The 15377-nt window shown below is 42.7% G+C and overlaps 2 protein-coding genes across 7 annotated transcripts in view; one reads left to right on the top strand and one right to left on the bottom strand.

Annotated features, from left to right (window-relative positions):
• The window catches only part of sema5ba (sema domain, seven thrombospondin repeats (type 1 and type 1-like), transmembrane domain (TM) and short cytoplasmic domain, (semaphorin) 5Ba), a 300621-nt gene extending 294926 nt beyond the window's left edge, over window positions 1-5695 (bottom strand). For 3 of the 5 annotated variants that reach the window (XM_067987078.1, XM_067987075.1, XM_067987080.1), the window contains exon 1: window positions 5551-5695. The gene's annotated coding sequence lies outside the window, so the exon portion shown is untranslated. Of the gene's footprint in view, window positions 1-1001; window positions 1193-3616; window positions 3636-5550 lie in introns of those variants that run through there. The other 2 variants (XM_067987077.1, XM_067987076.1) reach the window with 2 other exon arrangements.
• Window positions 5696-6216: 521 nt separating this feature from the next.
• Window positions 6217-15377, top strand: part of pdia5 (protein disulfide isomerase family A, member 5) — a 108820-nt gene continuing 99659 nt past the window's right edge. For both annotated transcript variants that reach the window (XM_067987073.1, XM_067987072.1), the window contains exon 1: window positions 6217-6302. In XM_067987073.1, the coding sequence (XP_067843174.1) occupies window positions 6234-6302 (69 nt within the window). In that variant the 5' untranslated portion in view covers window positions 6217-6233. The remainder of the gene's footprint in view (window positions 6303-15377) is intronic.

Genomic DNA, 15377 nt, shown 5'->3' with positions numbered 1-15377 from the left:
CCGGGAGCCCATGTAGGTCAGCGAGCACAGGGGTTGATGGGAGAATGAAACTTGGTGCGAGTTAGGATACAGGCAGCAGAGTTTTGAATGAAGCAGCACAGTTTGATCCGCCCTCTGGCTTCGCTATGTGCCAGCTCCTCAGTCATGAATTCATCTTAGGGGTACGTAGTGCATGTGTTACGGGGATAGGGAAGTGGGAGGATTGTCAGTGTGGGCCAAAGCCATGAGATATCCCTGGATGTCACATCACATTATTACACCATTGTTGTACAGGGGCATTGGTGAGACCACATCTAGAATACTGTGTGCAGTTTTGGTCTCCTTATTTAAGAAAGGACATGATTGCTTTGGAGGCGTTTCAGAGAAGGTTCACTCGACTGATTCCTGGGATGAGGGGGTTATCTTGTGAGGAAAGGTTGGACAGGTTGGGCCTGTATACACTGGAGTTTAGAAGAATGAGAGGTGATCTTATTGAAACATAAGATCCTGAGGGGACTAGAAGGGGTAGATGCTGAGAGGATGTTTCCCCTTGAGGGAGAGACTAGAACTAGGGGCCACAGTTTAAAAATAAGGGGTCTCCCATTTAAGACGGAGATGAGGAGAAAGTTTTTCTCCCAAAAGGGTCATGAGTCTGTGGTACTCCCTTCCCCAGAGAGCGGTGGAGGCAGGGTCATTGAATATTTTTAACGCTGAGTTAGATAGATTCCTGATTAACAAGGGAATCAAAGGTTACAGTAGGTAGACGGGAAAGTAGGGTTGAGGTCGCAATCAGATCAGCCGTGATCTTATCAAATGGCAGAGCAGGCTAGAGGGGCCAAATGGCCTACTCCTGCTCTTAATTCATAAGGTTTGTACCAACACATTACGCCACCTAAAATAAAATGTTTAAAAAGTCACCCATGATTGGAAGAAATATTATAAAAGATTTTTTTTAAAATATTAAAAAGTGACCTAGAACCCATAAAAATACCGACGAGCTACTAAAAGGTGCAGCAGATTACCTTGGTGCTGGAGGGTTTCACAGACGAGCCTCCAACTTCCAATGTCCTACAAAAACTCTAAGGCACACACCAGGGTTACGTTCAAGCTGCAACGCATGTGACACCCAACTCAGTGCAAACTCTTGCAATGCAGTTTTCTGTTTTTCAGTCTTGCTGGTGATCGGTTTGGCCGGCACAGACCAATCGTGCCATGTCACAGGCACTGGAGTTTTTAAAAACACGATCCCAGATGATCTCCCGTGGCAATGCACATCAGGGATAGTCTGAAGAACATTGTGATGTTCAGCCACTAACCTGGCCTGTCCCTTTAATCTGGCTACAGCTCACAATGATCTAAAGGCACGTATGAAGGCCAATGAGTTACTAATTATTGTAGCTGTTGGAAATTTCTGCGGCCTGGCAGCTTCTTGGGAAGAGGTCAGGCTTTCTCAAGGTTAGAAAAAAAAGACCAGGAAATAACTGGCCTTCCTTTTTTAAAATTAAAAAAAAACATATTCGAATGTAAATGTCGGCAGTTTATACAAAATGGGATCTGAGCTGTATCATACATGCCTGAATTTAAAAATACACTCATTTGCAGTGCAATTATATAATTGTGCCACTGATATCATTGTGTCCTCCAGGTGCAAGCAAAACAACAGGGTTATATGAGACAATTTACAATGTTGACAATCCCCCTTTAATGAGAGATGAATGTTCAGTTATAAAATGCTAATTATCTGTGTCCCAGCACTTTCACCCATATAAACACGTTATTTATGATTTCGTGGAAACTTCCAACAGTACATTATAAATGGAAAAGTTTAATAAGTGCACAAGTAAAATCAATTAAGCTTACAGCAGTAATGCTGCCCACTACTGTTGTTTCTACCTCACAGAATTGCTAACTCAACCAATTTGGAAGTCAATGCTAAAAGGTCTGCATTTATCACACTTGACCCAAAGAAAGTAAGACTTTGTTCAATATGCTTCCATGTAATTCACCAAAACTACTCAGATCACGAGAAAAAAGACTTGCATTTCTATAGCGCCTTTATAATTCTAGGATTTACGACCTCAGGATGTCCCAAAGCGCTTAACACCCAATGAAGTACTTTCGAACTGTAGTCACTGTTGTAATGTAGGAATGCAGCAGCCAATTTGCACACTGCAAGGTCCCGCAAATTGCAATGTGATGACGACCAGATAATTGTTTTTTAGTGATGTTGTTTGAGGGATAAATATTGGCCAGGACACTGGGGAGAACTCCCCTGCTCTTCTTTGAAATAGTGCCGTGGGATCTTATTAAGTCCACCTGAGAGGGCAGACAGTGCATCGGTTTTAACATTTCATCTGGAAGGCAGCACCTCCGACAGTGCAGCACTCCCTCAGTACTGCACTTGGAGTGCCAGGCTAGATTTATTGTACTCAAGTCTCTGGAGTGGGACCTGAGCCCCTGACCTTCTGGCTCAGAGGCAAGAGTGCTACCACTGAGCCATGGCTAACGAGAGAGAGAGAGAGAGAGAAAGAAAAACATTTATACCAGGCTGATTTGAATCTTTGACTTCACACCCCAGGTCTGCACCAAAGGCAGACGGCGGGAATTTTTACTCTGATGTATGATAGGCTGGTATTATTTACTGTGGTCTATGCTTGCCACTTTGAAGCAATTCAGCTGCAAATATATATAATAAATGTGGATTTGAAGATATCGTACAAAATGTGTTTGAGGCTCTTTGAAATTCAGTTTAACCCATAATGGGGTTTTCTCCAGGTAGGATATCTCTGTAGAAACAGAACACGAGTGATTTCCCCCTCCCCCACAAAACATGTTTCAACATAACCAGACAAAAGTCAGAATGTGAAGGTCAGGACAAGGATTTACTTGATAATTATATGAACGTCTAATCATGTTCTCCCTTTCAGGAACAACACCAGTGTGAAATGACACCAATATGAAACTTAACCCTAGGAAGGACAATGCAGTAAAAGCCTCTCTCGACCAAATCACCCAGAATATGTAAACTGACCCAAGCTATCACAGTTAAAGAAAAAAAAAGAATTAACTATTATTAACTCTTTCACATCCTCAGGATGCCCCAAAGCACCTCACAACCAATGGATTATTTTTGAAGTGTAGTCACTGTTGTTACATTTGCAAATACAGCAGACAATTTGGGCAAAACAAGGTCCCACAGCAAACAATGAAATCATTCATGGAATCATACAACACAGAAAGAGGCCATTCGGCTTATCGAGGGTAAATGCTGGCCAGGACACCGAGAAGACTCCCTGCTGTTTGAATAGTGTCGTGGGATCTTTTATATGTACCTGAACAGCCTTAACATCCCATCCGAAAGGTAATGCAGTACTCCCTCAGTACCACACTGAAGTGTCAGTCTAGAATATGTGCTTAAATCCCTGGAACTCACAACCTTCAGAGTCAGGAGGCGAGAGAGCGCTATCACTGAGCCAAGCTGACACGTGCAGTATATTTCTCTGCAAATGTACTACTGCAGGAAGCAGTTTCCGAATACTGGAGCAAGATTTACAACACAAACAAGTCTTTAAAATGCTCCCACAGTGTTGTAAGTCGGGGAGTTAATCCCTGCCTTGCTTATATATTTTAAAGTTACCTTGTTGAGTGACATAAGGCAACCCTTCCTCCTCCTCCTCCTCCTCCTCCGCCCAAGGCAAATCAAATCTCCAGTGGAGATCTCCAGGTCATGGACAAATTAAACTGGCTAATCCTTGAGGAGGAAAACAAACACGGACACTTAACTCTCTCCCAGCCACTTCTGACAGAAGTTAGCACTCGTGGGGAAATGCAAAGCCCCCCCCACCCCCGCCATCCCCAGTCTGCTGCATGCGGATCACGGCATCAAATAAAGGAAGCAACAGCCCCTCTCCCATCACTTTACCCCATCATCAAAAAAAGGACACCCACCCGCAGGGGATCTGATAATTCAGCAGCAGTACAAGCCGATTATTTATACACATATGTATATGTAGAGAGAGAGAGATAAAGCAATCATGCATCGATCTGCTTGGTAATACAGCCAAGTTCCGACTCACATTTGGCCTTGAAAGGGGTCAACCAATCAATTATGATGCATGTCATTAAACTTTGAATTATTATACAAGATTACTCATTTTAAAGCTGGATTTTTTTTTTTGGGGGGGGGGGGCAGAACGACATCTGGATTGCTACAGCGCTGGCACTTTTATTGCAGGAGGTACAAGGTACACAGGTAGAATGGGAGAGCGCGCCAAGATCACCAACTGGACTCGACAACAGGTCCACCCATCACTGGTCCGAGCTCAGCAACTACAAAACCACAGGCTCGGCTCCTCCGTTAAAACATCTGGGAGCGTCCCCTTTGCGGGGATAAAGTTTTTTAAAATTGCCTACAGACTCCCGATATAAAGTGGAGACGCATTTCCACGTAGTGAAAACGATGCACGGCGTTAAATGCTTAGGAAATCTCATTCTGCGCATCGCTTAGCATTAGATAGTCAAGCGAAACGTGACCTGAAAATGAGACCCCAACCCCCCCACCCCCCCCAAACACAATAACAGCGATTAGACAGAGAGAATCCAGCCAGCCAGTCACTGCCTCCCCGGGACCCCCTACAGAAAACAACAAAAAAAAGAGCTTACTCCCAGCTAGGAACTTTCAGCTGCTCGGGGGGGGGGGGGGGGCAAAAAACGCCTCACATCAGCATTAAGGCTGCTGCACTCGAAAACATCTGCAATCCACCAGATTTTACAATCATAACACTTCTCCAAAAGCCTTAAAACATTTTCAAACGTATTCACTTCTTAAAAAAAAAATCCAATTCATTATCTGGTGTGATTTTCTGATCTCACCGGCTGCTTATAGCAATATGCTTTTGTTTTTCTGTCTCAATCTTGCTTTCCGCTCCCCAACCCGCCCACCCCCCATCTTCGCTTTCCAGCAAATATTACAACTTTCAATGGGTTATTTGAACAGAGCGTGCGTGGAAAGGGGATTTGGATACTATGCTACTATCTCCAGCCCACTTCATCCGAGACTGCTGCACCAACTCAATCACAACACTGCGAAAACCTTACAGCATAAGCAACGCGGGCTTTTAATTTTTTTTAAAAAACAAAATAACAGCATCGATTTAAAAAGCCACAAACACATGCTGAGGTTGGTTTAACACCAACACAAACCTTCAGACTCGAATGTTGCAGACAATCCAACAGGAAAAAAAAAACTTTGATGCCTCAACTGCAGACCTACAAATGTTGAAATACACACACAGCGAAGCTATTTCGTGCAGATATCCCCTTTTCCCAAAAGATATCTGCATCTATTATGTTAATATAGACGCTCCTTTTTTAAAAAAAATTCAGACAGAATGCGATCTATCTGTAGGAAACGCGAGCTAGTTTGATCAGAGGTCGTGTGCTATTTTTGTCTTGAAGTTTAATATGCGCCAATTGAAAGTTACAATAAAAGTTTCTAAAACTTTCCCAAAACTTTTTTTTTTAAACAAAAAGTTGCAAAAACAAGATTTCCCAAAAGTTGTTCATGCTCACCATAAAAATGGTTGTCCAATAAAAAATTTTTAAAAAGCGTTTTCCCTCCTTCTGTCTCTCTCTTTAATCCCGGCTATATTTAAGAAGTGATTCTCCAGCCCGCGGTGGTTACAGTATCCACAAGCACTAATCTGCAAAGTGACGGCTTTCTCACCGAAATCATATTCCCACAGGGCAGCCTGAACCACTTACAGGGACATCGTCATTACCATCCGCCAAGGGGGGGGGGGCATTGTTAAAAGGCAACAAAATATAAATCCATATTTAATATTTCTTGTGGGAAAAAAACACTGATTCGTAAAGATCTTTAATAATCCACCCTGCCAAGAATAATCCTCATGCTTAATTTTGTTTACCCAACTTTTTTTTGATTTCTAGCGACGTTCAGGAAATCTGCTCCCCCCCCCCCCCCTCTCTCCTCCTGTTCGGATAGACTATCTGGGTCGGCATCCTTGGATTGACCGAGAGACTGAGACCACGCATGCGCCTTCTCGGGACGCGAAGCGTGACGGGATTTGTAGTCCGAGCCCTCCACGCACGCGCTGCGTGCGGACGAGCAAGTCGGCGGCGACTACAACTCCCGAGGTGCGTTGCGCTTCCCTTATTCCTCCCACTCCCCCCTCCCCCCCCCCCCTCCCTCCTCAGGCGGGACTGCGCATGCCTAAACAGAACACCGTGGCAACATGGCGCCGCACAGCCAGCACAGGGCTTGGAGCGCTGGCACTTTCCAAACCGTTCATTTCTTGTTAATGGTGAGTTGGTCGCGTCTCCTCCCCCCACCCCACCCCCCCACCTCACCGCGGCCGGCTTTTCGTTTATTATAAAACCAAAAGGAAGAGGGGGGAGGGATGAAGTGATTTATTGCGGTTGTGTGAGGGGGAGGGAGGGGGAGACGGTTGGCGACCGGTCAGCGGGCAACCGTCAGCTGTTCCCTGGCAACCAAACTTTTCCTGCACTTTTCACATCCTCCTTTGTGCTTTTAATTATTATTAAAATGCAAATCATTTCCTCCCCAAAGCTGCGACTTGCAGCTTTATCCTTACAACTAAAAGTATCAGCCTCAATTGTTTTTTGCATTTATTAATTTTTTTTGCATCTTGATTTTCTGCATTTTTTTTGTGTTTAATTTTTTTAAACATTTTTGCGTGTCTTTTTTTTTTGTATATTTATTTAAATAAATCCTAGCGGTTCTATCGCTTGAAGTCAACTGATTTTGTGATCTGTTTTCCCAAAGCAAATGTTTGTATAAATGCCTTAAGTCAATTTTTTTATAAAAAGGATTTTTTTGAAAATAAATGTTTTAATCTATCGCCTCCCTGTGCAATCAATTGGCTTGTAGGAAATTGTTCGTATTTCTGCTTTTTTTTTAATTAAAAAAAAATCCTGCTCTGATCTTTGCATGGTTGTTGCTGCTACCTCAGATAATCTGTGTCACTTGTTCGATGCCCACTGTGAGAGGCAGATAAGGAATGGGGGACATGATACTGTATGAAATGCGATACATCTCCACTGTCCACAAGCTCATCTGTGTGTCTGATTGGACCTCCTCTCAAAAGGAATCAAAAAGATTTGAACAAAAATCCTGCAGATGCTGGCAGTCTGAAATAAAAACAGAAAATGCTGGAAACACTCAGCAGGGCAGGCAGTAACTGTGGAGAGAGAAACAGAGTTAACGTTTCAGGTCTACGACTAATCGTCCAGCAATAAAACACAAAAGCTGATGTTAGAAATCTCATCTTTGGAAATCTCAATTTTTAAAATTTTCATCCTTGTTTTCAAATCCCTCCATGGCTTTGCCCCTCCCTCTCTCTGTAACCTCCTCCAGCCCTACAACCCTCCGAGATCTCTGCGCTCCTCCAATTCTTGCCTCTTACACATCCTTGATTTTAATCATCCTGCCATTGGCAGCCGTGCCTTCAGCTGCCTCGGCCCTAAGGTCTACAATTCCCTCCCTAAGCCTCTCCGTCTCTCTACCGCTCTCTCCTCCTTTAGGGCACTCCTTAAAACCTACCTCTTCGACCAAGCTGTTGGTCACCTGTCCTAATACCTCCTTATGTGGCTCGGTGTCAAATTTTGTTTATTTACACTCCTGTGAAGCGCCTTGGGATGTTTTACTATGTTAAAGGTGCTATATAAATGCAAGTTGTTGTTTTATCTGAAATAAAACAAAAAAAAATGCTGACCAAAGATCATTGACCTGAAATGTTAATCCTACTCTTCCTCCCTCTGCAGGTGATGCCTGACCTGCAGGTTGTTTCCAGCATTTTCTGTTTTTATTTCTCCTCTCAAAAGGATCCGTAGCCCCACTTATCCCGATTAGTGAGTTTATTTTTAATAAAATAAATTAGCTGGCGTGTTTTTTTGTTTAACCCTGAGATGAGCTTCTGACCACATATCCACTCCATCGCCGAGACCACCTACTTCCACCTCCGTGACATCGCCCATCTCCACCCCTGCCTCAGCTCATCTGCTGCTGAAACCCTCATCCATGTCTCTGTTACCTTTAGACTTGACTATTCCAATGCTCTCCTGGCTGGCCTCCCAACTTTCACCCTCGGTAAACTTGAGCTCATCCAAAACTCTGCTGCCCCGTATCCTAACTGGCACCAAGTCCCGTGCACCCGTCACCCCTGTACTCACTGACCTACATTGGCTCCCGGTCCAGGAACGCCATGATTATAAAATTCTCATCCTTATTTTCAAATCCCTCCATGGCCTCACCTTTCCCACTCTTTAACCTCACCCAGCCCTACAACCTTCCGAGATCTATGTGCTCCTCCACTTCTGGGCTCTAGAAGGATTCCAGGGATGAGGGACTTTAGTTACAAGGATAGACTGGAGAAGCTGGGGTTGTTCTCCTTAGAGCAGAGAAGGTTGAGAGGAGATTTGATAGAAGGGTTCAAAATCATGAAGGGTCTAGACAGAATAGATAGAGAGAAACTGTTCCCATTGGCAGAAGGGTCAAGAACCAGAGGAAATAGATTTAAGGTGATTGGCAAAAGAACCAAAGGCGACATGAGGAAACACTTTTTTACACAGCAAGTGGTTATGATCTGGAATGCACTGCCTGAAGGGGTGGTGGAGGCAGATTCAATCATGGCTTTCAAAAGGGAACTGGATAAGAACTTGAAGGGAAAAAATTTGCAGGCTTACGGGGAAAGGGCGGGGAGTGGGACTAGCTGGATTGCTCTTGCAGAGATCCAGCACGGACTTGATGGCCGAATGGCCTCCCTCCGTGCTGTAACCGTTCTAAGATTCTATGATTCTTGCGCATCCCCGATTTTAACCGCTCCTCCATTGGCATCGTGCCTTCAGCTGCCTAGGCCTGAAGCTGTGGAATTCCCTCTCTAAACCTCTTCGCCACTCTACCTCTCTCTTCTCGTTTAATATGGTCCTTAAAACCTACCTCTTTGACCAAGCCTTTGGTCACCTGTCCTAATATCTCCTTATGTGGCTCGGTGTCAAATTTTGTTTGATAATCGCTCCTGTGAAGTGCCTTGGGACGTTTTACTATGTTAAAGGCGTTATATAAACACAAGTTGTTGTTGTATTGAAATCCTACTCTCAGCATTGAGTTTTTTTATTCATTTATGGGATTGGGCGCCACTGGCAAGGCCAGCATTTATTGCCCATCGCTACTTGCCCTTGTGAAGGTGATGGTGAGCCGCCTTCTTGAACCGCTGCAGTCCATATGGTGAAGGTTTTCCCACAGTGCTGTTAGGTAGGGAGTTCCAGGATTTTGACCCAGCGATGATGAGGGAACGGCGATATATTCCCAAGCCAGGATGGTGTGTGACTTGGAGGGGAACGTGCAAGTGGTGGTGTTCCCATGCGCCTATGAGTACTATATTTTAATCAGTAAATACATTTTGTGAGAATACAGTTTTTAAGCTTGTGATGCTGTGTAAGACTGTATATTCCTGGCTGGAACCGTATTGAGAAAGGAAGCCTGTCTAAAAGAATCTAGCAAATGCCTCCATGAAAATGTTAGTTTTATTGATTAAATTGCATATTGCATGGATTGTTTTGTAAAGTGCAAGGTCGGTAATGTAATGGTTGTGTTACTGGACTAGTAATCCAGAGTCCTGGATTTAATAATCCAGAGATCACGAGTTCAAATCTCATCATGACAATTATAGAATATGAATTGTGTTCAAAAAAAATGGTATCAGTAAAAATGACCATGAAAATGTCAGATTGTCATAAAAACTGGTCCTTTAGAGAAGGAAACTGGCCATCATTACCCAGTTTGGACTATATGTGACTCCAGTCCCGTACCAATGTAACTAACTCTTAACTGCCCTCTGAAGTAGCCTAGCAAGCCCACTCAGTTGTATCCAGGGCAACTAGGGATGGGCAATAGATTGCCAGCAACACCTACATCCCGAGACTGAATTTTAAAAGATTTGTTAGCATTTAAATTTCCCCTTTTTTGTTCTCAAATGCATTTGCAATTGGGATGTCAACAGTAAACAGCTAGAAACACATTTTTATATTTTAAAAAATAGTGTTCAAACTGTTTTGGGATTTAACATACACAACTTAGTTGAAATTAAAGAACTTTAGCCTGTTTGGGGCTATATAAATAAAAGAGGTTCTGACGAAAGATCATCGACCTGAACCGTTAACTCTTTCTTTCTCCACAGATGCTACCTGACTTGCTGAGTATGTCCAGCATTTTCTGTTTTTATTTCAGATTTCCAGCACCCGCAGTATTTTGCTTTTAAATAAAAGAATAGCTGCTTTGTATACAATATGTGGTTGACTGTAATGCCAGCTCACTAGTAAAATCCACTGTTTGGCTAGTTAGAGTGCCAACCACTTATGCAAAATTATGCTGATCAGGTCTAGGACCAGCCAATCTCCCAAGCATCCAGTCTTCATTTTGCCAATGTGACAACCAGCCTTGCTTAGATTCTCTCTGGTGTTTCTGGGAGAAAAGAGCATTTTGAAGCAGCCAACATAACAAAAGGTTCTTTGTGAGAAAAGGAAAATCTGCAAGTTTGCTGATACATTACAGAAAATAAGCTTTGGCTTCTTTGGCTAAGTTGTTACATGCACTGTTTAGTGTGATACTGAGCCATGCAGACCAGGAAGGTCCCAACAATGGCCGTCTTAAATCTCCTCACGTACAAAGAGAAGTCTCGGAACTTTACAGGGTAGTGTCGTTCCAAGTACAGTTCCCCATTTGTGCCAAGTTAGCTGATCTCAGCTGGAAGAGAGATCTTGCATTTATATAGCACCTTATCGTATCCTCAGAATGTTCCAAAATGCTTCGCAACCATTAAATTACTTTTGGAAGTGCAGCCACTGTTTTATAGGCAGTCATGACAGCTGATTTACACACAGCAATGTGCTACAAATGAGATGAATGGCAAGATAATCTTTTTGGTGGTGTTGGTTGAAGGAGGAAGATTGGCCAGGACACTGGGAGAACGCCATGCTTTCCTTCAGCTAATGCTATAGGATCTGTTGCATCTACCCGAACAGGCCTGCAGTTCCTCAGTTTAACTGGTTAGACCCCATCTGGAGTACTGCATTCATTTCTGGACAGTGCACCTCAGGAAGGATATATTGGCCTTGGAGCGGGTGTAACGTACAGAATCATAGAATGGTTACAGCAAGGAATCCATCAGAATGATACCGGGGTTAAAAGGGTTAAGTTATGAGGACAGGTTGCATAGATTTTGCTTGTATTCTCTCGAGTATAGAAAATTAAGGGGTGATATAATTTGAGATGTTTAAGATGATTAAAGGAGATAATAGGCTAGATAGAGGAAAAACTATTTCCTCCGGGTGAGGGAATCCCGAACAAAGGTACATAATCTTAAAATTAGAGCTCGGCCGTTTAGGAGTGATGTCAGGAAGCACTTCTTCACACGAAGGGTAGTGGAAATCTGGAACTCTCTCCCCCAAAAAGCTGTTGAGGCTGAGGGTCAATTGAAAACTTCAAAACTGCGATTGATAGATTTTTTGTCAGACAAGGGTATTAACGGTTATAGAACCAAGGCGGATAAATGGAGTTAAGACACAGATCAACCGTGATCTAGTTGAATGACGGAACAGGCTTGTGGGACTGGATGGCCTACTGTGCCTACGTTCCTTCCTAACTGCTCACTCAAAAGGTAGCACCTGCAACAATGCAGTGCTCCTGTAGCTGTGTATGGGCTCATTTCTGTACTGGGTTTGGACTCAACCTTCAGACTCAGAGGTGACCGTGCTACCAACTGATCCAAGCTGACACTTTTAGTGTTGTGGAGCTGACATTGATAATGGTTGTGGAGTTAAGTTTAATGTCCCTGGGCTGTAGTGCAGAGGAATTGGTCAGAGTTTTGCCATTTTTGGTCACGATTCAGTGAGCTCAGCTGGAAGGTACACCTGGGTGAAAGCAGATTGGGATAGATGCAATGTTTTCTGCAGTTGAAAGCCTTTCCAACAGGAGTCACAGGATAGCAATCAGTAGCAAGAATGTTGGTGAATATTTACCCTTCTCTTTTTTTTTTACTAGAATGGTACCAGGGATAAGGGACTTTACTAGAGAATCTGGGATTGTAAGGGAAAATTTAATAGAGATGTACATAATCAAGAAGGTGTCTTTTTTTACTCGTTCATGGGATGTGGGCGTCGCTGGCAAGGCCAGCATTTATTGCCCATCCCTAATTACCCTTGAGAAGGTGGTGGTGAGCCGCCACCTTGAACCGCTGCAGTCCGGGTGGTGAAGGTTCTCCCACAGTGCTGTTAGGTAGGGAGTTCCAGGATTTTGACCCAGCGACGATGATAGAATAAATACGGAGAAACTGTTTCCTCTGGTGGGGGAGTCCAGAACAAGCAGAAGATAACCAGAAGGCACAGATTTATAGTCATTGGCAAAAGAACCAGAGGTGAGATGAGGAGAATTTTTTTATAATCTGGAATGCACTGCCTGAAATGCTGGTGGAAACAGATTTAATAACTTTTAAAAGGAAATTGGATAAATACTTGAAGGTGAGAAAATTGTAGGACCCTGGGGAAAGAGCGGGGGAGTGGGACTAATTGGATAGTTCTTTCAAAGAGCCAGCACAGGCACGATGGGCTGAATGGCCTCCTTCTGTGCTGTAAGATTCTATGATTCTTCCCCCATCCATCCTAAACTAGGAGTGCTGAAGCTGATAGTAGCATCTCTATTGCATGCCTGTCAGCTAAGTTAGCACAGATCGGGGATCAAACCTGGGTCTTTCTTGGTCTGCGTGGCTCAGCTTGATATTTGCTATCTGTGCAGCGTGCAAGAATTTTAATTTAAAAATCAATTACGGTGCAGAAATTTAGCTGATTGTGGAGGCAGTTTCGGTTTCACATAGTTTTATTCTATCTTTCTGTGCTCGCCGATGTATATTTTTGCAATTTATCACAACTCTCCTGATTGGCCAGATCAGTCGTCTTTGTTTTATCATTCCCTTTTGGTTATAAATATTGGTTTCTATTTGTGGAGAATATGCAAAATAGAGTGCAAAAATAACAAATGAGAAGCAATAATGAACCAAGGTTGAGACAGACTGTTTTGTACATTGCACATCCAGCTGTTCTAGTTCAATAAGTGGCTCAGCAGGCTTAAGTGAACAGAAATAAAACATAGTTTTAGGTTTGTGTTCCACAGTCCTGAATTTAACATTACGGAAATTTAGGGCTAAAACAGCACGTCTTCAGTCTGGGATTTATTCTAAATCTGATTGTTTTATTGCTGCAGTTTTATTGGGTGGATTTTCTAAAATGTTGTAAAATGTTTTTATACTGGTTTTCTATTCTCTAACTGTATCTTATGCTCCAAGCACCTGTTAACTGAATACATTTTTTAAGATCCATCTTGCATATCTTAATGTTTTTACGCCAATCTACGTTGTCCAGCTGAAAATTCCTTTTGAATTTTTGACAAGCAAATTAATTTATTTTTGGCTAATGGGTTATTCACTGCAGGATGTAACTACAGAACTTGTCGGTGTGAAAATGATTTTTTTATCTTGAATTTATTACTTATATTTATCGTAATTGGTTTAAAAAGAGAAAAAGAAATCTAGTTTTTTTTCAATTGGGGAAATCAGTCTGAAAGGTGCATCCAACTCGCTTGCTCTCCATTATAATTTTTCTTGTCTCTTTATCGCAGCTACGAAAGGAAGAAAACTTGCATTTATACAGTGCCTTTCATTTTCTTGGGACATTGCAAAGCACGTCACCAATTAATGAATTTTGAAAAGCCATCACTATTGCTTTGTAGGCAAACATTGAATCAATTTGCGTGCAGTAAGGTCCAACAACAGCAATGAGATGAATGACCAGTTAAGCTATTTTGGTGGTGGTTGAGAGATGAATCTTGGCCAGGATACTGAGAGAGCTCCCTGCTCTTCAAATAGTGATGACCTCTACCTGAATCGGCAGTCGGGGCCTCAGTTTAACGTCTCTTCTGAAAGATGGCACCTGTAACAGTGCAGCATTCCCTCAATACTGCACTGAAGCATTAGCCTAGATTATGTGCACTACCCAAAGTATTGTAAACAATTTTACAACACCAAGTTATAGTCCAGCAATTTTATTTTAAATTCACAAGCTTTCGGAGGCTTCCTCCTTCGTCAGGTGAACGATGTGAAAATGAAAACCTCGAAATGAAATCGCATTTATAATTCACAGAACAATGCTTGGTGAGTACAGACAGTTTTTTCAACTGCCCGTTGCCAAGGCAATCAGTGTGCAGACAGACAGGTGTTACCTGCCAGGTCTCAGAATATACAAATCACCAAAAAAAAACAACAAACAAAAAAAACAGAGATAGAAACATAGAAAAGACAGCAACTGACCCGTTATATTAAAAACAGATAACATTTGTTCGCTGGTGGGGTAACGTGTAGCGTGACATGAACACAGAGATAGAAACATAGAAAAGACCTGTATATTCTGTGAGACCTGGCAGGTAACACCTGTCTGTCTGCACACTGATTGCCTTGGCAACGGGCAGTTGAAAAAACTGTCTGTACTCACCAAGCATTGTTCTGTGAATTATAAATGCGATTTCATTTCGAGGTTTTCATTTTCACATCGTTCACCTGACGAAGGAGGAAGCCTCCGAAAGCTTGTGAATTTAAAATAAAATTGCTGGACTATAACTTGGTGTTGTAAAATTGTTTACAATTGTCAACCCCAGTCCATCACCGGCATCTCCACATCATGACTACCCAAAGTATAACTGAGCTGTCCAGTGAAAGGAGCTCCCAGGTTTAATCTCTGGTCTGTGCTGAATGAGCTGACCTGATAGCAATCGGAGTGGTACAATCAACTTCAGCATTCCTGGGCTAGGAAGGAGCGATCAGAAATCAGCCAGAGTTCCTGCTCTGGTAAGTATTACTGGAGGGCTATTTCACCATGGATGACACATGAAAAATAAATATTTGTGTCTGTTAGATTATTTATCAGATTCTTTCTTGCTGAACACGGCACACGTACGGTTAAGGTAATTCACTGATTGCTGTTCTGCATGTCGTATCTAATTTTAACACGTCAAGACAAGGCAGACAGATTGGGGTGATTTTGGCCTGAGAGGTTTCTTTGTTGTTATCCTTGGAGGGGGGCCCATCTAACAGATAATTAAAAGATCAATGAATCAAGCCATCCAGTCTGTTCAATTTGGTCAGCTTGACCCATTTGTCTGATACAGAGCAGCCTGAGCAATGTATTTGAAATTTGCTGTAAGTGGCAAATGTGCTTGTGAAGATGAACACCTTGGGTAACTGTTACGCTGTGAATGGTGGTTAACCTAATGTAATCATGAGAGATGGCATTGTCTGATGTCTTTTGTTTCAGTA

This window comes from Heptranchias perlo, chromosome 7 (genome assembly GCF_035084215.1).
Source record: "Heptranchias perlo isolate sHepPer1 chromosome 7, sHepPer1.hap1, whole genome shotgun sequence".
In the NCBI taxonomy this organism is placed as follows: Eukaryota; Metazoa; Chordata; class Chondrichthyes; order Hexanchiformes; family Hexanchidae; genus Heptranchias; species Heptranchias perlo.
Note: the sequence above shows the minus strand (reverse complement) of the source record. Positions and strands in the feature narration are given on the sequence as shown.